This window comes from Artemia franciscana, chromosome 7 (genome assembly GCF_032884065.1).
Source record: "Artemia franciscana chromosome 7, ASM3288406v1, whole genome shotgun sequence".
NCBI lineage: Eukaryota > Metazoa > Arthropoda > Branchiopoda > Anostraca > Artemiidae > Artemia > Artemia franciscana.
In genome coordinates, this window is record NC_088869.1 from 46,024,697 (window position 1) to 46,047,469 (window position 22,773).

The 22,773-nt window shown below is 35.9% G+C and overlaps 1 protein-coding gene across 1 annotated transcript in view; it reads left to right on the top strand.

Moving 5' to 3' along the window:
- The window catches only part of LOC136029372 (serine/threonine-protein kinase minibrain-like), an 83,711-nt gene that overhangs the window by 36,088 nt on the left and 24,850 nt on the right, over nucleotides 1–22,773 (top strand). The window contains exons 3-4 of the mRNA XM_065707690.1: nucleotides 645–865; nucleotides 6,555–6,755. Of these exons, the coding sequence (XP_065563762.1) occupies nucleotides 645–865; nucleotides 6,555–6,755 (422 nt within the window). The remainder of the gene's footprint in view (nucleotides 1–644; nucleotides 866–6,554; nucleotides 6,756–22,773) is intronic.

Here is a 22,773-nt window from a genome sequence, read left to right on the forward strand (position 1 = left end):
ATATTACAATGGAAGACTAGTTTTGCCCTACATAAAAACGCTGTTGAATGAATGAAGATCTGGAGATGACACGAAAGCCTTTTTTCTGCCAGAAGTTATAATAACCGTGTTTTTCTAGGCTCCAACGCGTGCTTAGGCTATTGAGGAACACATGCAATTAGGTGTGGAAATGAGAGGTTAGAATATAGACATTTTTCAGTTTTTATTAGGGATGACTCGGAGAACGATTTTAGGAGCAGAATAAGTCAAAATGCTTTTGTTCAAGGAAGGGGGACTACAGCTTCCATGTGCAGTTTTATGTAGACCTATGCACGTAGGATTTAGATGATTTTGTTATTCAGTGTATCTATTCTGGTAAGCTACAGGGCTTCTCTTCCAAGGGGGAGGGGTGGTTTCTGGACTTATAAGACTCCCTTCTTACCCTCCTCTGGCTAAGTCCCTACTGCCCTCCAAGTAAAAATTGCGGTCAAATAAGACGATTCTTTTTGACCACCTAAAAACCGTTTAATGATCCCAGATTTTCGGGATTCGCTAATACTACCACTTGATCCCCTTGACTTGTATGCATATGATACTACGTACTGCCACAATCTATTTAGTACTAGCGGGCTTAATTCAAACATTAATACTTTTTATTTTTCAAGAACGTGTTGCCCTACCGAATGGTGGACACCCTGGTCTTAGTGGCAGTGGAACATCAGCAATGTACACACGTCTGCCCCTTATCGAGACTGGTGCAGGAGTTGCAACTTTGGATATGCTAACAATGCAGGCACGCATCCCGGTGAAATTTCGTGACCCTGCATCAGCACCACTTAGGAAACTATCTGTTGATTTGATAAAAACCTATAAGCATATAAACGAGGTAATCCACTTTATTTTATTTATTTTTTTCCATAATGAAGAGGAGAGGGAGGGGAATTTAAAAGTAAAAAAAAAAATGATTATCATTTTCGTGTAAATGCTCTTGGACATTCGATTTTTCCATTAACATTTCATTTATTAGGTTGATAAAGTGAAAGGAAAACGATACTATCGTGATGAGAGGATGCAATTCGGCTTGTCGTTCTAGTATAGTTTTAGACCCAGTGTACAACAGCAACATGGTCAAAGCTGAGCCAGGAACACAGACAACACATTGGAATTACCACTACATTAATGCAGACCTGTTAAAAAAAAAAATGACACAGAACTTCTTGCATCATGACAGAGACATGGTCAGAATCAGAAAGATTTGCATATTCCATAACAGTTAAAATGTATTAATTTTGTGGCTAAATGGTTGAACAGTGAACGAAATCGTAAGTCTAATAATGACTAAGTAAAAATTTTCTAATCGACGTGGTAATAGGGTCCAATACTATGTAGGTATTTCTGCAGTATAACGAATAGCTCGGGAAAGCGTGACCCATTATGTCCCCGAGCCTCTTGTTACAGAATCAGTTTTTTTTTTTCTCAAATCTCATCCAGTTGCCTTTTAAGTTAGCCAATGACTTTTGCTGTTGAATTTTGGCTCCTTTTACCCACTGACGGTATGTTTTATACTTTTTTGCTTATTCTCAATATTTCAACCTTTTTTTTCTATTTTGTTCTAGTGTGTTCATTTATTTGACGATCGAAGTTTTTTATATTGGTCTGGTCTGTAGACCAGGGATGCCATTTAATCTGTCATTTTGCGTTTTTTAGCTTTGCTTATCTAAAAATTAACTTAGCCGATTAAAGTTTATATTCTTCTCGAAAATAGACTCTATCTTATCTGCCCTATGTCGGTTACAGCTTTTTATGCGAAGTTTTTATAGTGAATCCCTTCCAATATTGTATCATATCATTTTTTTTTCTAATCAAACCTGTTTGTCTTGATGTATTCGATTTAGGTGAAGATTGACCAGCATTCACTGCATTTGTGGAAGAGGCTGTGCAGGTGGTCCATGGACGCAATGAAGATTTGAACAATTAAGATTCACTAACTAGGAAGTTAATAGTTTTCTTGTGTGTTTGGACATGTTGTCCAAATTTGTCCAATGTCCAACATTGGACATGTTGGGGTGCTATTTTCTTACTGTCTTATGGTTCTAATGTCTTCTGTTTAAAAATTACTGGAGAAAGGAAATGAAAATGCCTGAAGAAAGGAAAGTTTTCATATTTTCAAAGCAAGTTTAGATTATTGTCTAATAAAAAGTCTGAAGCAGTAGCGCAATTATGGCTTGGTGAATGAATAGGTCTGAATGAATGACAGAAGTATCTAGTCCTGTTGGTGCAGGTTGCAGCTACAAGCTGTTCGTAAAAAAGTATTTTCAAAAGGAGAAGAAACCGGTCCCCTGTCCCCCTCTGGAATGTATAAAATACAAAAAAACGCAATTTTTATTAAATAATCGCTATTTAAAGACCTTTCCCAAATAATACCCCTCCGACCTAGAAACAGAGTCCATGCTTAATGCTAGTCAGTAATTAGGCAAAGTGGTTATTTGGATGTAAATCGACGATTAGCCCCAATATGTGTAATACAACGATAATAGAATTATTGTTCTGAGACTGTCTGGTAATCTCTGGGAATTGGAGACAACAACGAGGATTATAGTTGTGTGCTGTTTGGTAGCCTCAAGGAATTATATCCCCCTCCCCTGAGTAAAATATCTTATCATTAAGATTAGTCTAAGAATTAATTTATTACCTTAACTCAAATGGTGTTTTTTTTCTAGTAGTTCTTTCTTTTAGTAATATAAGTCACTGACTTTTTCGTAGTCTTTATATACACTGGTCTCAGGCTGTTAGTTATGAACTTTGCCCATTGTTTACATATAGTATTGGGTATTGGTAAGTATACATACGTTTCAGGGGAATTTTTCTGGTGGGAGCCTGGGGGGTTTGGTTACGTGGGAGAATCTTTTCATGGAGGAATTTTTCGTAAGGGAAGAGAATTTCCATGAAGGGGGTGCTGGATTTCCCAGCAATATTTTAAAAACAATCTGAAATTAAATAAAAATCAAGTTTTTCAACTGAATGTAAGGAGCAATATCAAAACTTAAAACGAACAGAAATTAGGGGGTGTTCGGCCCCTCGTCAATACCTCGCTCTTTACGCTAAAGTATTTTTAGCAATTTCAAAAGAGCTAATTATTCTAATTTAACGGCCTTTGTGATTCGGGGGTTATTTTTAACGAATTAGAACAGAATTTGAACTTTAGCGTAAAAGCGAGGCATTAACGAGGTAAAAAAACCCCTCATATTATCATATTACGCATATGAGGAAGTTCTCCCCCTCGTCAATACCCCGCTCTTTACGCCAAAGTTCCAATTTTGTTAAATAATGGCCGATATAAGCAATCATTTGTTTGTTTTGTTTTCTGGCTAATCTTAAGCAGCTTCATAACTATGATAAAAAAAAAGTTTTTAAAAAAAATACAAAAACAAGTTTTTTTTCCAACTGAAAGTAAGGAATAAAATTAAAACTTAAAACGAAAATAAATTATTACGTATATCTTTTAAAGATCTTTTCTTTAATTCATTTCAATCATTTGAGAATTGTACAGCTTGTGACTTTCATTTTCAATAAAAACAGTTTTGACCTCTCTGGCCGTTCTGCTACTCTGTATTACAGAATTAGTTCAGTAAATATCGCTAATTTAAGTTACGTGGGAGAATCTTTCCATGAATAAATTTTTCGGGGGGGAAGGAAATTTTCCATGGAGTGGAGCTGGATTTCCCGAAATTATTTAAAAATGATCAGCAGTTAAATAAAAAACAAGTTTTTTCAACTGAAAGTAAGAAGCAACATTAAAACTTCAAACGAACAGAAAATATTACCTACTTGAGGGGGTTGTCTTTCCTCAATAACTTGCCCTTACGCTAAAGTTTATTTTTTAACTTTTAAAAGAGGATATTATTCTCAATTAAACAACCTTTGTGATTGAGGAGTCATTCTGAAACAACTAAAAAAAAAAATCAATCAAACTTGGGTTATTATTAGTTCAAAACAAGTAAAATTAGCATGTAAAATTTGTTTTAATCGTTCATATACGGTGAGCCAAATTCAAAACCTGCATTAATTCAAAAACGATAAGAAAAAAAAACAACAGTTTTTAAACTGAAAGTAAGGAGCGACACTAAAACTTGAAACGAACAGAAATTATTCCTTATATGAAAGAGGCTGTCCCCTCCTCAACGCCCCGCTCTTTACGCTTAAGTTTGTTCTTGTTCTAAAAAGTAGAGTTTCGATAAATCAAACTTCAGCGTAAAGAGCGGGGCGTTGAGGAGGGGACAGCCCTTTCATGTATGGAATAATTTCTGTTCGTTGTAAGTTTTAACATCGCTCCTTACTTTCAGTTTCAAAAAATCGTTTTCTTTATTTAATGATAGACAAGTACCATATATATATATATATATATATATATATATATATATATCTTTTTAAATCCTACGTCTAATACTAGTTTCAGTTTCTTTATTGGATAAGCTCTTTTGCTAAGGTAGTGTAAATAGAAGAAGGGAAAAGTGGTAAATTTTGGTTGCTTTATTCTTTATTACAATTATCTAGTAAGTCAAATTGTAACTTGAGTTGTACATTTGACCTCTCTACTTGTTGCCTTTTAAGACAGGAATTTCAAGCTATCATACATTTAGCATTACTCAGTTGATAGGCGTTCATAATCCCACAAGATACTTTGACGGGGTTGTTTACAGGCGTAATACTCACGGGAATTTCAGCAGAGCCAAAAACCATGAAGATGCCTCCAGCCATAACAGTCTCGAGACTGTTTGATACTTCCGGATTTCTCACGCTTTTAAATGTCTATTTAAAAACTGCTTGCCAGAGAATGTAACGACGTCATGGATAACGTAGCGTTGAGACCTGTAATTCTTGGTCACTTGATTGTGAAGGAAACTTTGCAAATATGTTGAGTCACTGCAAATCCGTACTTAAAGATGCGCTTTGTGGAAGATGGAATTGTTTTCTGAAAAAGAAAAGTGGTGACTTTAGGTTCATTCTTTATGTCTTGCAATAAAATAAATGAGTTTGATGAAATTTTAAAATCGTAGGTAGGACTGGACTTACCTTCTAGAGCACACTAGAACAATTACCGGCAGATACCCCTAAATTTCTTTCAGTTTTCAGTAGACCTATGTCTGAGCATCAAATGCGTAAGTATGAAAATACCCGAATGTAAGGGGGGTCTCGCCTCTATTTTTTGTTTTGATAGTTTATGTGTAGCTTCCTTGGGAGATTGTTTTGAGGTTAATAAATTTTGAGAAAAATGTTTTTTTTTCTTTCACAAGGCGAATCAGTTTACGAATAGGCCACGTGGGGCTGGGTATAGAGAACCACTGACATTTGAATTTGGTGCTATTTTTTAAAAATAAGTAATTATAACCTCAGTTACAACTGCAAAAGCAAATACTAGCTGTAAATAGTCGCTGAACTAGCAATTGTATGAAACTTTTGGTACTTTTCTGTTTAACGGAACGCTCAAGAATTATGCTGTGTAAGATCTAACAGAATCGGGTTTCCCTTCCTGGATCGGTTATGACTTGACCGTTTTGAGTGAGAAAACTACGATTTATGTATATTTTTTTTTTTTACAAAATATTTAATATATAGAGGTGGTTAGTGGTTAGGTGTTTAATATAGTGTTCTGCACGGCCTGCTTTCCGCAATTATTTGTCTTAGTTTCCATAATTTTTTTTCTAAAGGATTATATTATCATGTTTTGGTATATTTCATTAGGATTAACCTAACTTCACTTATTGGGTGTATTCCATTTAACAGATAAGTACCAACTTTTCAGCTGACAGTATATAATAGTTTCAACAATACGTAGAAAAAAAATCAAGGTTTTTTATGCTTTTGGGACAAGTTCATTTAATTCACCTCTTTTCCATTTTTCTTCGTCTGTTTCTACTTTCCCAAATTTATCCTGCGTCAACTGTCAAAAAATGACTACACACATGCCTGCCTTGTGAGTAATACGTAAGGAAACTTGACTTTAATGTTAGAAATACTTAATGGAAAATGCATTGATACGGGGTACTGCAAATTTCTACGTTTTGCCATATTACAATTTCATGTTAGTTTTATTTATTATTATTTCTACTATCATCATTTTTATGCCTCACTCCCAGTATAAAGAGTTGGGCTTGAACTATTGAAGCTTGAGTTATAGTGGTTGCATTGAATAAGAAAATACGGAAAATTATCTTAAATTACAAGCTGAACTTAAACTCCCACAAAAAACTTTATTGCTTTTTGTTGACAACATGGATGGCTCAATTAATGTATTTTTTTCACCATGGATGTGTCCCATTATATTTCTGGTAGAGAAGCCTTCTTGAGGAAAATGTCGATATACCCAACCGAAAAATAGCTTATTTGTGTTTGTATATGTATAGGGCCATTGCTTGTACAAAAGCTACATATTCAGGTTTGAATTTAGTGTGTACACTCTAAAATCCAGATTTCTCCACGTAAGTCTTTGAATTAAAGATAGCCTGACTTGATAAATTTGTACTGATTTAAATCATTAAACGAGGAAAATTTGCTAATTTATTGTGTCTATATAGGTGTATTATGCAAAAAAGAAGCGGCGAGCTCAGCCGGTTCATACTGAAGATACTTCAACAAGTCACACGACAAAAAAAGAGAGGAAAGTTTACAATGACGGTTTTGACGACGATAATCACGACTACATTATTCGACACGGAGAAAAGTTCCTGGATAGATATGAAATTGATTCGCTGATTGGTAAAGGATCTTTTGGGCAGGTTAGTTTTACCCCTAATTTAACTTTTCCTCTATAACATTCTCGATTTCCAATTTCTCAGAAGAAGTGTCCAGTTTTCATAAGCTGATGTAGGTTTGATAGCTCAAAAAGTAAAGCTTCAACTACACGGGGGAGTTTGCACGCTAATAAGTCGGCGAGTACACAAGAAGTCGAGCAGGCAGAACATTTCCCACTTGCTCAGTTGCCAACTAGCTGGTGGTTGGGAACTATGTGTTGTCGTCTGCTGTTGAGGCTAATGTCTTTAAAATCACTTCAATATTTTATAACTAGTAACTTGTACATACGCTAATATGAGTTAGCGTTGTCAACGCTTTCAAAGAAACTGTACCAGTTTCCCGACTAAAATTGCACACCTGGAGATGAATTTGTACCATCTGAACCCTAGGCTAAAAATTTGTCGTAATAAGACGAAAATTCGTGATAAACTAAAACTTGAGCAGGTGTTCGAGTCAGAAAGGAACAAGTAAAACCAGAATGTACTTAAAATTTGTTGTATACCAAAAAATATCCAAATATGCCGCATTGGGCCAGGACATCTAAATTGTACCCAAAACGATACAACTGTACCGCGTTGACAACATCGATGTGAGTGTACGTGGTCAGTTACAAGCTATCTCGTTTAAAAGACTGAGAGTGGTGTTAGAAGTCGCCGTCAGTTCAACTGTCTCCAGAGCGTTTCATAAGTAGCTAGCAGATCGAGTGCATCGAGTAGACTGGATTAGTTTACGAGCTGCTTGTGAAAAAGCAGGTTTTTAGATTATATATTTGCCTCTTGTACTTGAGTCTTAACTGTTACAGTGACTAGTATCATATAGATAAATTGTCTGTCCAAAAAACAACTTTCTGGAGATCTTGTTGTCCTTGAATTAAAGACAAATATGTCCTGGTGGATTGAATCTAAGTTGTTAAATTAAAGTAAATTGACAAGGCTGCTGTAAATGCGCTTAGTTATTCCTTTAGTTCTTGGCGACTTACGGTCCAGATACAGTGAAAATGCGATCTAAACTATAAACCGCACTAAGGCCCTCGCAAACTCGTGGTTTCTTTTGTGGTTTTTCGCTTTCAGTGCGTCTAGCTCAAATACTTTGTGGAACTCGATGAAGGTAGTGTTTTTGCCTTAGTTTCATTTTGTGAGAATATTCACACTTTTTTCTACTAGCCCTTTAAATGACGGGGCTATTTTTTTCACCATAGAAAATCTTTACAAGGTTATTATCCAATGAATTTGGATCATTCTTCTTGCCCTGCTGCAATGATTTTTCTGAACTGCAGTTCAGAAAGTTTTTCGGTGTTTTTAACAGTTTCCTAATACGCCTATAGCATGCCATAACGTTTAAATGGAAAGATAAAACGTTACACCGTTTCACCGTCTACAATACAATCGCACTAATTGACTGTATTAGCATTTTATGAATGCACCTTAAGGAATTAAGTTTGTTTGATTATAAACGGTAATTATTTCCACTATTGAGTCAAGAGATAATGAAGACTCAGTGTGTGATGATAATTTGTTGATGCAGCGTGGCCAACGTCGCCGCGTGGTGAGAATCCAGGGGAACAAGCTAGAGGGTCGGGGACAGTCATTTCAAGCATAATCTTCAGATCTGAAAAAAATAATGTGACGGTAGATAAAGGATACCCAAAGCCCGAAGCGAAGCAAGTATTTCTCACCATACATACTTTATTGGCTTTTCATCTAGGGGGTAGGTGTCCTTTCTGAAAATGTTAAGATTTGGGGCTCTGTAAAATGACTAGGAAATTCAGAAGCTATTTAGCGGTATCAAATTTTATTTTTGTGAGATTTTGTCCCAGTTGCTTGCGTTACCGGTGGCATTACATCGGCCCTGCAGTGTGTTGCTACAGCTGAGTTTGAACGCTGGGTCCCGTGTTGCCAAGCTGAGACCAAATCCACTGCACCATCGCAGGACAAAAAATATTAGAAGTTGCATAGTTTTTTGAAGAAATAGTCTTTCTATAAGTTAGAATCGGAATCTCTGCTTCAAAGTATCTGTAAAGTTCGGGTCTTGTACCATGGATATATCACATGAAGCAAAAAGCCTTTGATTTTTTAACTCGCTCTTATTAGCGAAAACCTTGCACAAACGATGACACTGTTAATTGTGCCTCAACCTCAATTTACTCTGATAGTTTTATGAATTTATCCTTGTTTTTGCCGCTGTATTCCTTCCCTCTTTCGATCCAGTATCTTTTCCTGTTTTTGTTTCTCTGTTCCTTTCTTCCTTTTTTTTTTGGTTTGGTTTTCATTCGATATATACTTGTATTTTTCCGGTTTTACTACTCCACTTGATGTGATTTACCCTTTTTTCTTAGTTGTAATGAGTTTTGACAGTTTTGTGATGTCGTCGAACTGTTAGCTATTTTATTACGAAAAGTAGAGTAGATAGTTAAGTTATTTAGTTTCTTAAAACAAATGATTGTTTAGTTCCGTCTCTTATTAATAAATACCAAAAAATTATGTTTTCGCAAAAATTGTATTTTTCTTTGATCCAATCAGTTTAGACTCTTAAAAAGGGAAACTAGAACTTTCAATATCCGCTCGAATGAGCCCTTTCCTAAGTTTCTACAACCACCTCTTCTATACGAAGTTTTTATATGAAGTGACCGAAAAAAATAATACATAGATACCTACACTATAAATGTGATCCCATAGAGGAAAACTTTCAGCCGTTTTTTTGCTCTCACATAGTAAAGAGCGAACCGTTTTCTTGAAAATATCGGTCTTTACACGGATTTTTTGAACGTCTTAAGTGTTATATATTCAGAAAAACAGGCCAAAATTTGTGAATCCCTAGCATTAGTTGCTCTGTCGATGACTTTTTACTTGATTCGTCTGGATACTTTTATGTTAGGACGGTGCTCTGTCCTCAATTTTCTCTGATGATGATTGTGCCTTTACATCTGCTTTTTAAGGCGCGATGATTTTGGTTTCAGCTACTTCAGCAGTTCCTGAGACTGATGGTTTTTCAGCTCTAAACGGTGTGGATAATGCTTCTTTATCGTTATGGGACCTTTTATTAAAATGGCATCGACGAAAACCTTTGCTGCTTGCAATTTTTAATTAATTTTTACAATAGATTGGTCAAAAATGTCAACTTTGGTTTTATTATTGACTATGAAGTTTTATGTCTTTTAGACTTCATCCAAGTCGACATTCCAGACCCAGTCGTCGCCATTATCGTTTTGAAAAGCGGCTATGAGTGGGTCTAAGCCACAGTTATGCGATTATTGTACATTAATTTTATATTTCAACTTCCGATACCCTTGTTTGTATCCCTTCAGTAATGGATCTTTGTTTTAGTTCGTTTTTTTCTCTGTTATTGAGAAACTATTTTAGTGTAATTATAAAGTTGTAAATTTGCCATTTCAAAGTGTCTGAATATGAGGCAATTTTTTTCTGGCTCGTAGTTTTGCCTTTTGCAATTTCTCCTTGGGTTTTTTCTCGATTTATGTTTGTTAACTTGCTAACTGTTTTTGTTTCTGATAAACTGAAACTGAGTAAAAAAATCCATCTGTTTGTTCCCGTGAATAATCTCGTGTTACACGACTTTTGGAATTTTTCAAAATCCATGTGTCTTATCCATCACCTTGCCCGTGTCTTATGTTACCAGAAAATACAATTTTTATTGTTTGTTTGAAACTGTATCGTAAATTAATCCGATCATTTTCGACTCTTAAAAGGGACCTAGAGCATTCAGTTTTTGATCGGATGAGTCCCTTTCCTAAGTTTGACTATCTTAAAAAAAGTACATGGAAAACACATCGTTCTTATGTTATTGGAACTCATGTACCATGTTTACTATTAGAGATCAGGATCGTTTCTGTTTCTGTTTTTTTTTGTTTTTTTTTTTGTTTTTTTTTCAATATTTTCTGTTCTGTTGTTTTGGAGAAATCAGAAAACATATAAAACAGGTAGCTGTTTTATTACCGTTTTTGTTTCTGTTCTGTTTTTTTTCTTACCGTTTTAGCCGTTTCTGTTTATTAACCCGTTTTTCTCCATTTTCCATGTTTTGCTTGATAACAGCATCGTATCGCATTCTTGCGACTTTTATTGGATTGGGATATTACCATGTAGGGAGTATTCTTGTCTTCAACTGTTTCTAAAAATTAGATTTGCGTATGTGAAAATTAATCCAATATTAAAGCCAGTGTTTCCAGTTCTATTTATTTAGCAACAAGAATAATTACTTTTCAACTATCCTACTTTCAAATTTTTAAAACTACTTATCTACTTACTTTTTTTCATTTTATGGTGTTTTTTGGAGTTGCTCTCTCTTCCCTGAAACAAATTTTCGGCAAATACCTCGTAAATTCTTTGCATGCTTGAATTCTATCGTCTATTTCCTCCTTCCTGATTATCAACCATTTTATAGGATTTATTCTCTCTGGGACTATACGTGATTTTTATTATTGCTTCTCTTCTAACCGCAGATTTCACTTACAATTTCATGTCATAGTCCCTGTCACTTTTCTTCTAACTGCAGATTTTGTTGTCCATTTTTTTCATGTGGAATTGGTTGTGATGCTTGTTATCGCATGTCTACTAGCCGCAAATCTTGTTTGTGCTTAATTTCCGTGCAATATAAGCTAAGACATATTTCCGAAAAAACTGGAAATATCTGTTAAAACGGCCGTTTTTAACAAAAACAGGCCGTTTCTGTGTTTCGGTAAAAAAAAAAAAAAAAAAACGGAAAAAAGAAAACGGAGTTCCGTTTTTCTCTCTGTTTCGTTTTTTCTGTTTCTTTTCCGTTTTTTAATTGCCGTTTTTTTTTACTGTTTCTGTTTTAGACAAAAATATTGAACTCAAAGAACGGCAGCAAGTTCTTCCATCTAGTAGTATCTGTTAAGCAATAAAACATTTTAGGAAAGTAGTTTCTTTAATAACAGGCAGGGCCCGTAAGGATATTTGGACTTCGTTGTCCAATAAGTGCCTGGGGGTCGAACGTCTAAGAAACACTGACATTTAGCGTACATGACATGCTTGAATTGGAATCACTTTCATTTCTTTTGAAAAGCCAAATTCTTTATATTTATTTATAATATTGCACAGGCCTGCGGGTAAAAAACTGCATGGGACATTTATACATTTCCTGATAGATTTTAACTTGATAACAACCAAACAAATACCAAAAAAATTTCCTCACATCAATTTTCTGTTTTCTATCGTTTTTCCGGTTTTCTTTCCTCCACTAGTAGCAGGGCACTGGAACATTGCATAGAGCCGTTTACAGACACATTTAAAGACAATTGCTGTATCTATTGCCTTTGGTAGTTACCAAAACATAATGATAAAAATGAAATCTTTTTTTTTTTTTACAAATTACATCTCCATTTACAAGATGACGTTATATTGGGTTATCATTTTATATTTGATTGTACGGTTTTTGTTAAATTTTCTTGTATAAAAGAAAAGAAGTAAAGAGCTAATGCAAGATGTTTTACATTGAGGTTGGAGTAAATATTGCTGGGCCTACTGGAAGAATGGTTAGTACCAAGGCCGTATCCAGGCTTGTTTTTGGGGAGGAGGGGGGGGGCGTAACAAAAATTTTAAAACGCATCGAAAATGCACTATCCCCCTGGTTGGTGCCTTGGTCGGTATTAGTAAAAAATAGTTATCTATTTTCGCCATTCACGGAAGTTACTCACAGTAGTTGTTTAGCCTATTTAAAAATTAATTAAGGCCTATTTAAAAATTAAACTTGGAGAAAATAAGGTACGCAGAAGATGCGAGGACGGTCTTCGTTTGTGAAAAAAAAAATAACTACTAGGTCTGGCCAACCTTGACTCGCCTATTTGTCCAGTGCCCCATAGTTGTGAAATACCAGCTTTGCAGACGCCTTTTAATTTTGATGGTATCCTGAGCGAATCAGAGGACTCAGTAGGATTAGCTTCCGAGAACGATCTAGTTCAGCAAATTCTGTTTACGATGAACCTCAATTTTTTTCTCCAAGCGAGCCCAACGACCTAGTAAGAGATTGTAGTCCTTCCAAAGATGCAGGCGAATTATTAGGATCAAGGCTGAAAAGCAACAATTTATTAATCTGGACCCTCATTTTGGTAGTACAGGCATTAAGAGAGAATTTAATTTGTTTTTCGCCAAAGAAGATAATCTGGCTTGTTGTAATAATGTTTATGGGCTTATGAAGTGCTTTGAAATAGAATATGTTTTATGAAAATACCGTATATTAATTGATTCGTGTAAACCAGCCTCAAAGCAGGATTATTGCATAATGGAAATGTATTTGCATCTCTTCTTATGGGATACTCCGTTCATATGAAAGAAAGAAAACTATAATGACTTGGCTTCAGTTCTTGATAAAATCGAATATCAAGAGCATCAGTGGTTTGTTTGTGGTGACTTTAACAACAAGAGCCAAGAGCTCACATGACACTTGTGACGAGGTCGGAAGAGCCAAGAGCTTCTTCTCACCAAGTTTCATTACGCTCTCTCCACTCTAAGTGTTTTCCAAGATTTCCGGTTTACCCCTCCAACTCCCTCAAATGTCACCGAATCCGGTCGGGATTTAAAATAAGAGCTGTGAGACACAAGGTCCTTCTAAATACTAAATTTAATTAAGATCCTATAACCCGTTCTTAAGTTAACAGGAGCTAAGAGCTCATATGGTATGAGCTCTAGCAAAATTCTAAGAATCAATAGATTGATTTAAAAGGAAAATCAGAGGCTTAATGCCGGTCGGGATTTAAAATAAAAGCTCTGAATCACGAGGTCCTTCTAAATATCAAAATTCATTTAGATCCGATCACCCACTCTTAAGTTAAAAATACCTCAATTTTTGTGATTTTTCCTCTCTCTTCAGCTCTCCAGATGGTCGAATTGGGGAAGACGACTTTATCAAGTCAATTTGTGCAGCTCCCTGACACGCGTACCAATTTTCATCGTCCTAGCACGTCCAGAAGCACCAAACTCGCCAATGAACTAAACCCCACCCTCTAAAGAGAACGGATCCAGTCCGGTTACGTCAATCACGTATCTACGGCATTTGCTGATTCTACCCACCAATTTTCATCCCGATCTCTCTACTCTAAGCGTTTTCCAAGATTTCCGGTTTTCCCCTCCAACTCCCCCCAATGTCAATAGATCTGGTTGGAATTTGAAATAAGAGCTCTGACACATGAATTCCTTCTAAATATCAAATTTCATTAAGATCCGGTCTCCCGCTCTTAAGTTAAAAATACCTCAAGTTTTCTAATTTTTCCAAATTATCAACCCCCAGCTCCCCCAAAGAGAACGGATCCGTTCCAATTATGTCAATCACGTATCTATAACTCGTGCTTATTCTTCCCATCAAGTTTCATCCCGATCTCTCCACTCTAAGTGTTTTACAAGATTTCCGGTTTCCATGATTTCTGTTTCCCCCCTCCAACCCTCTATGTCCCCAGACCCGATTCGAACTGAAAATGGATCATCTGAGACATAAGGTTCTTCTATATATCAAGTTTCATTAAAATTCCGATCACCCATTCGTAAGATATCTCGACTTTCATAATGACGAAGACCACACTGCCTTTCCATAATACAACTACAAAAGAGAGAATAATGAGGACTTTTTTCCCCAAGACAGTGAACCAACAAAACCTATTTGAATATCTGTTCAGAGCCGTATGTTAAAAAAGGATTAAATTTTATTACAGACATACTTTTTGGCAACTGGTACCCAATTTCTCTCATAAATACTGTTATTGCTCTAAGATTAAAGATGCATTCTTCTAAAGCCTTAAATCCCACACCAGTAAATGATTCGAATAAACCCACAAGCACGATTTACCTACCTTATATTCCGAAAATTACTTCAAAACTGAAAAAAGTTTGTTTAAAGAACAATTTACGTGGTGTATTCACAAGCAATTTAAGTATAATGAATCTTGTCAATTCTGGTAAGGATAAAACCCCAGTTGCCCGTCTACGAGGGGTGTATTATATACCATGTAGTTGTGGAAATTATTACATTGGTCGAACCCACCAAAATTTAGGAACAAGATTACAACAACACAAAGAAAGTATTGAAAAAGCATTAAAATCTAAAAATAACTCCATATCTTTCGATTCAGCTTTAAGTAATCATATTTTTGAAAATCCAAACCATTATGTTCTATTTGACGAAACAGTTCTAATTAGCAATGACCTAGGAATCAAACAAACTGTCTGCGAGGCAATAGAAATCAAACGAAACTTGAATAATAATACATCCCTAAATAGAGACTTGGGTGAATACACACTCAACCCTATGTACACAAAATTAATTATAGAAAATAATCTAATTCAAAATAAAACAAAAATAGGAACGAACAAAAACAAACCCAATCCCAAAAGAACTATCAGATTAGCCGCAGAGAAGGCAAATATCGCAATAAGAAATCATTCCAATTTTTAATAAATACAGTTAGTGAAATGAATGAACCTTTTTATCTTGTAAAATGTTAGCTTTTATCACACAGTCTTGGCTGAACTTTTCGTTAAAAAGTAATGATGCCTAGGCTAATTTAAAAAATGGATTTTTAACTGAGAACTTTTATTGTAAGTGTTTTAGTGTTTTTTATTTTCTTTGCTGAAAACGGCCCTTAGATATAGGGCCGAAATATTCAAATAGGTTTTGTTGGTTCACTGTCTTGGGGAAAAAAGTCCTCATTATTCTCTCATTTGTTGTTGTATCTCGATTTTCACGTTTTCCAAGAATTTTGGTTTCCCCCTCCAACTCTCACCAATGTCATCGGATCTGGTCGGAATTTAAAATGAGAGTTAAGCATAATATCCTTCTAAACATCAAATTTGATTAAGATATGATTTACCATTCGTAAGTTACAAATACCTCATTTTTCTAATTTTTCCGAATGACTTCCCCCCCAACTCCATCAAAGAGAGTGGATGCGGTCCGGTTATGTCAGTCACGTATCTTTGACTTGTGTTTATTCCTCCCACCAAGTTTCATCCTGATCTCTCTGCTTTAAGCGTTTCCCAAGATTTCTGCCCCCCCCTCTCGGATCTGGACTGGATCCAGTCGGGATTTAAAATAACGTATCTGAGTTACGAGGTCCTTCCAAACATCAAATTTCATTAAAATCTGATCACTCCTTTGTAAGTTAAAAATACCTCATTTTTTCTAATTTTTCAGAATGAACCCTCCCCCCAACTCCCCCAAAGAGAGCGGATCCGTTCCGGTTATGTCAATCACGTATCTAGGACTTGTGTTTATTTTTCCCACAAAGTTTCATCCCGATCCTTCCACTCTAAGCGTTTCCCAAGATTTTAGGTTCCTCCCCCCCACAGTGTTACCGGATCCGGTCGGGATTTAAAATAAGAGCTCTGAGACACGATATCCTTCCAAACATCAAATCTTATTAAAATCCGATCACCCGTTCGTAAATTAAAAATTCCCCTTTTTTTCTAATTTTTCCAATTTACCGTCCCCCCACTCCCCACCAGATGATCGAATCGGTGAAACGACAATTTGTAATTTAATCTGGTCTGGCTCCTGATATGCCTGCCAAATGTCATCGTCCTAGCTTACCTGGAAGTGTCTAAACCAGCAAAACAGGGACAGACCGACAGAATTTGCGATCGCTATATGTCACTTGGTAGATACCAAGTGCCATAAAAATACTTTATTTTTTCTAATTTTTCCGAATTTACCGTCCTTCCACTCCCCCCAGATGGTCAAATCGGGGAAGCGACTATTTCTAATTTAACCTGGTCGGGTCCCTGATACGCCTGCCAACATTCAGCGATCACTATATTGATCACGTATCTAGTTTCGGATGTTCTCCATGTAAAAATTGAGGTGCTCTGAGATTCGAACCTGAGACCTCTCGCATTCTATGCGAGAATCATACCCCTAGACCACAAGCCATGCTTAGCAAGACAGTCATCTGTTGTATGCCTAAACAAAATTCTTCTCAACTATCTTGTTCGCTCGCTCTCCCCCCCCCCCCCAAGATCGTCGAATCGGGGAGCTTAAAAATTTTTTTTTTTTAATCCCGTGTTGACTGTTTTCCTGAAAACTTGGGAGCTTACAGCGAAGACTAGGGTGAAAGATTACATCAAGATCTCCGTGACTTTGAGAGACATTTTCAAGAGAAATGGGATGTCAATATGTTAGTTGTCTTTTTAGATACTCAATCGGGAAATTAAAGAAGGATATTGGAAACGAGTTTGGTGAAGCATCAATGAAAAAAAAAGCTTTCATAAGAAAAAATAGGGTACTTCTGTATTATTCAGAACACGCTCAATAAGTGAAGTTAGGTTCTTTCGTGAAACAAACTACGATGTAGGTACATTTTAATTAAATATTTAATATATAGTGGTGGTTAGGTTAAGTTAGGTATATGATATAATGCACCTAATGTGCCAAATGTGCAAATATATAGCTTAAACATGGCCTATTGTTACACTTCCAAAAATATTCCTTCTCGTAAGAGTATAAAGTCTTGTTCTGTCCATTGACGCACTGTTTTGTTGTGGGGAACAACCCCTTATCCTGGAAAAATATAATTGCCTCTTTTTCAGTCTTTGGCAAATCCCCAAATCTTCATTTCAAAATCCATGTTCAGACACTATCTTCTATCATTATGCGTAGCAAACTGAACTGAGTTCTGTCTTTGTGGCTATGAAACCAGATTTTCGCATATCAGTTTGTTTCACGAAAGAACCTAAATTCGCTTATTGAGTGTTTTCTGAATAATACACAAGTACCAAAAATAGTTTTGATTAAATTTAGTTTCGATTTGCAAAAAATCTATACGTGATGGAATGCTATGAAATTCATATTCAGAATTTGGGACCTTCAAACATGTAATCTAGAAAAAGTATGTCATGTATCTGATTTTTTTTTCTTTTTTTTTGCAGACCTGTGTTATTCTTGGAAACTCAAGTAAATCAATATATTTTTCATAGTCTGCGCATCCCAAATGCTTTAGGACTCTGGGCTAATATTAGTAAAATATTTTCGGACTTTGTCCTAAAAGTTATTCATTGCAAACTCCTTTTAAAAGAGCATGTACCTCTGAGCCATACGTGGCATGGTGAAGGCTTAAGCTCTAATGATTATACAAATAGACGAATCATTTTCCAAGTGGAATAATAGTTTCTTTCTACAGCTGTTTGTATTTTGCAATTCGTTAAGTTTTGTTTTTAACTACTATACTACAGACACTTTACTTTATTTGACAACAATTATCTTTTTTTTTAATTCAACAGATTCAACGGTCGATAAAACTAGTATCTAAAAAAACTAAGAAAATGTCTCTGGCATATCCTCCTTCGTTAAGGTATTCCATGAAACCTAGTTGATCTTATCAAAGATATGTACTCTAGATTTAGGGAGAATGTTCTATCCTTTCTTAGTAGCGTATGATTGTTTTATTTCAAGCTACTTCGCACTTCTGTTGTGGGAGTCAGAAGAAGCAACGTAGCTGGTATTGATTGTTCGGTTTCTGCGAACTTCTATGAAATTAGGCTCTTTTACGTAGATCAGGTTAGCCACGTGGTTTTGTTTGACGATTCCTTCGCACTTGTTCTTCGGAGATGTCCTTGTTATTATGTAAAAGCAAAATGCTTTTACGACACGAAAGTCGTCATTTGGCTTTATTTGTTTTGATTTTTTACAAGATAGGAGGTGCCAGTTTTATTAAACAAGAAAATGCTGATTTCGGAAAAGAATTCTGTTTTAGGAAAACCTACTGGGACGCAAAGGGATGTCTTGAAAATAAAATTCTTTCGTATATTTTAAATATGAGAGATGCTGCTTTGTTTGAATGTGCCAAGGTCCTCAAATTGCCAAGAATAAAAACTAAAATGTTAAGATTAGAAAAAAATATAAGATTCTGTTTTGTATTTGCTCTCAGAGTATAGTCGGATAAATTTGATTCTACTGTATGTATCGTCATGCCCAAAGCAAAAGGTCGTGTCCGAGACTTCTGAAAATTATTTACATAGTTTCTGAAAGTAAATTCTAAAAAAAAAAGTTTTGTCTGGTTAGTATTTATCCGCTAGTCACAATCATGCGTATTTACTTTAAAACAGTTACGAACAAACATATTTCAGTGCCTCTAGCTCACTGACAAAATCTCATGTCTATGCAACAAATGAAGCCACAATACCCTGGTTTTGTCTATGCCACCAGAACATCCCTGGGTACCAAGAAGGAGTCTCCAATAATTCCTGTGGTTTGCTGCAACTTCCATATCCCCCAACTCGGGTCAAATGCGTTGGTCTGTGTTGATGCAGCGCCAGGTGTCTTGTATTTGTGCCTTAGTATGTCCTTGGTAAACCAAAATGAAGCCACATGTCTTAAGTGGCGTATTGAAATTTTACAATTATCGAAATAAAATAAACACGATTGTAACAAAAATGTAGGTTAAGCTTTAGACAATGAATTTTTTTTTTTGATTTTACGATGCGTTAATTATCAATAGATGATTAGGTCAGCTCGTTCTCAGATTTGAACTTGTTTATATGATATTCAACGTTTACGACCCTCCAAGGATTCTAAAGTAGGATCTTGTTATAATTTTATGCAGGAAACTTCTCCTTTAACCAATAAATCAAGAAATGGCTCGTTGGTTCGTAATTTCCAAGGATGTAGTAAAATTCAAGAAAATTGGGTGGATTTACACCAGATAATGGGAATGTAGTATACAAAAAAGATACACTTTCAGATCTAATTGCCGCATTTTCGTGGACGTTAACGTAGTTTCTGGAACGCTGTGCTGGGGACCTAAATATATATTTCAAGGAATACTTGCCTCCCTCATAATCTCTAGTTTATAGCCATGACCGGGGACATATTTACTAAAACTATCCTGTTAGTGACAGCCTTTCAAACAGTTCTTGGTAACGAACTGTAAAGAGCGACCCGGCTCAATAGTAACCGAAGCTCTAATAAACGGAATTTTGATACCGATAGATACACCGAAAGAATCGTTTTTTTTTTTTTTTTTTTAGTCTTTCCCATCAAAAGTTACGAGGCTGAGAAAATTTGCCTTATTTTTGAAAAAAAAAAGGAAAGAACATATCATAATTGTTGAATATGTATCTTATATTTTATATTTAAATATTTTAATTGGTCTATCGGCATAACTAGTTTTTGTAAATAAAATTATATTGAACATGAATAAAATATAATTTCGACGTATTGACTAGACGACAGTCATGAAATATAAATGGATAAAGGCAAGAATTACCAGTTTTCCAAAACATAGACTACATAGTTATATTATCTTAAGATTTGGTATTCAAGCAAGAAGCTTTCAATTCTTGTTTTTATGAGTTTTGTGTGCTCTCTGTAAAGCATATAATCTATTACAATATTCGAGGAAGGTTTTGGGTTGACAGGCTACTTTTTAATTGTTTTTTTTTATGCAATTGAAATGAACGTATTTTCTACTACAGGAAGTTGTAAAATTTATTTAGGTCCGTTTCCAGCTAAGGCGGAAAATTATGTGACATTCTTCTTTCTTTCCATATTTCTCAACCAGTTCCTAGTTTGGTGTTTAAAAACTTCTCGAAATTGGGTGACTTTAAAAAATAATAATCAAAATATGTTATAGTGGAATTTTGAAAAAAAAAAATGATAAAACATTATAGTTGGTCTCTCTTTTCTTGCTATGACTTTCTTTCACTCTATGGCCAATGACCACTGCCTTCGATTTTTTGGTAATAAGATATTGGTTAGAGAAATCAACCGAACTGAATTATTCAACCAATTGGATAAGGCTCAAAAAGATACCCTCAGATTTGCCGTATATGTACTCAAAAGGATGCCTGACAAATAGCTGTGACATCAAATATATCTGTGCTTGTGGAGTGAGGGGTCGACTGTTCCGCCACCAGTGTACACCTTGGGAGTGCCACTTGTTTCACCACGGTCGACATTGCTCGATCACCTATAGCGTCTTTGTGCCTCGTATTGAAAACTTTGGGCCACGCGTGGGACGTTTTCACCAAGTTTGGTACATTTTCCGCACGCGTGGCTTGCGCCATCTTTTGTGAACGATTTACCGAGCGGGCCCCACTTTGTGGCCACTGACGGTTTAGCACTTAACCCTCTACAAACTGTCTTGAAAAGTTTGTTTTGCCTGGGTATGTAGCTGTTTTTAGTAGTATGTGCGATTGGCAGTATTTTTACGTTGGTGTAAAAGTGAGATATGTCGTCAAGTCATTGCATTCATTATAAGCTTTTTGTTTTCACTTGTATCTTCTAACAAATCATTTAAAACAACAGACATTAGTACCCTAGAAATCTTTCATGTCCTTGTCTGTTACTGTACTTATGGCTAGTGTCTGGGTTTATTCCAAGAGACTTGGCTTATTTATGTTCAATGACTCACTCATGTAATTTTTTTCGATAATTTTCTCAAGACAGTGTGCAAAAATGAATCATAAACGCTATGTCCAAATAAGCTATAAAACGAGGCATGCCTTTTTTTTGGAAGATGAAGGTGTTGTTTCCAAATGAATCCTACCCGAGAGTACACATGCCTGACGCTAGAAAGACGGCCTAATGATTGTTAATACTTTTCATTTTGGGAGGGAAGCTTCCAGTCTATGACGGCACACAGGAGGATTTTTTTCACAGCCTTTGCCCCTTAATCCCTCTCTTCAGAGATTTGTCTGTGTGGACCTATAGGCTATCCAGGGGCGTGGCTCCAGCATTTTATTTGGGGGAAAGAGGGCTCTACATCTGGAGAGTCAAGGAGCATGGGCTATATAATAGTCTTCCTCTCCAAATTATTGGGGGGAGGGCAACTGCCCCCTCACCCCACCCCAACGACGCCACTGCCTATATTTATTGTTGCTCTGTTTTGCTTAGTTTCACTTCTACCTTTAATACTGTCAAGTTTGATACTTGAATGCTCCCTAGAATTTTGTTAGAATTTAATTTTTCGTTATGTTAAATCTGGGTACTTTGTGTGCAACATCTACAGTACCTTGAAATTTAGGTTCTCTCCTACGAACATGTGATATGTCACTTGTCCATCGCTTTGTGAAAGCTTTTGTCATAAAAATCTCTTTTTGAAAGCTATTGTTTTCCTTTCTTGCCTTTATTATACAATTAAATGAGATGATTAAATTCGTGTGAGCGTTAGGGACGTACGTAGGGTGGGAAGGGTGGCGGTTCCTGGGATCGTCCGCTCAACCCTAACTTATCCCGGGTCTCTGGGCACTTTTTTATTCAAATTTTCAAATAGTTTTTTTTCACTACCCCCCCCACCTCTTCAAAAAAGTTCAGCGTTTGTGCATGGTAAACATATTCATGTTTTGAGGATATGTCCCTGCTAGTTTGCTTGTATCGCTCACTCCTTATAATGATAGCCATCAGTTAGGATATTCGTCATACCGATTCCCCCTCCCCCCGCACCCCGAGGCTAACTTTGTCTGTTCTAAATTTTACCATGGCATCCACCCCCTGTCCATGTCAATGTGAAATGTTCTTTTGGTGCTCTTTCCCGAAACTTTCGTCTTGAGTGCTTTTTCACATGAACCACACCTATTAATTTGCTACCTTCTAATGTAGTTAAATTCATAAGAAACTTGGATGACCAATTCCTTTGTAAATAAAGTAGAAAAAAAACAGTAGCAATTTCCCCATTAATCATAAAGAAATTAGCTTAAAACCCCCTTTAAAACCGAAGCTGCCGCCCGAGGGATGCGAGGGCCATCGAACGAACAAGGGCCATTAAGCGAACGAGGACAATTTTTTTATTATTATTTGTTTCTCTTATTGTTCGATTGTGGCATTCAAACAGTTTGGTAACGAACTGTAGTAAGGAGCGACCCGGCTCAATAGTAACCGAAACACTAAAAAATGGAATTTTGATACCAATAGTTACATCAAAAGAAGTGCATTTTAATGCTGATTTTAAATATATAAGTTTCATAAAGATTAGTGTTACCCATCAAAAGCTACGAGCCTGAAAAAATTTGCTTCATTTTCGAAAATAGGGGAAAACACCCCCTAAAAGTC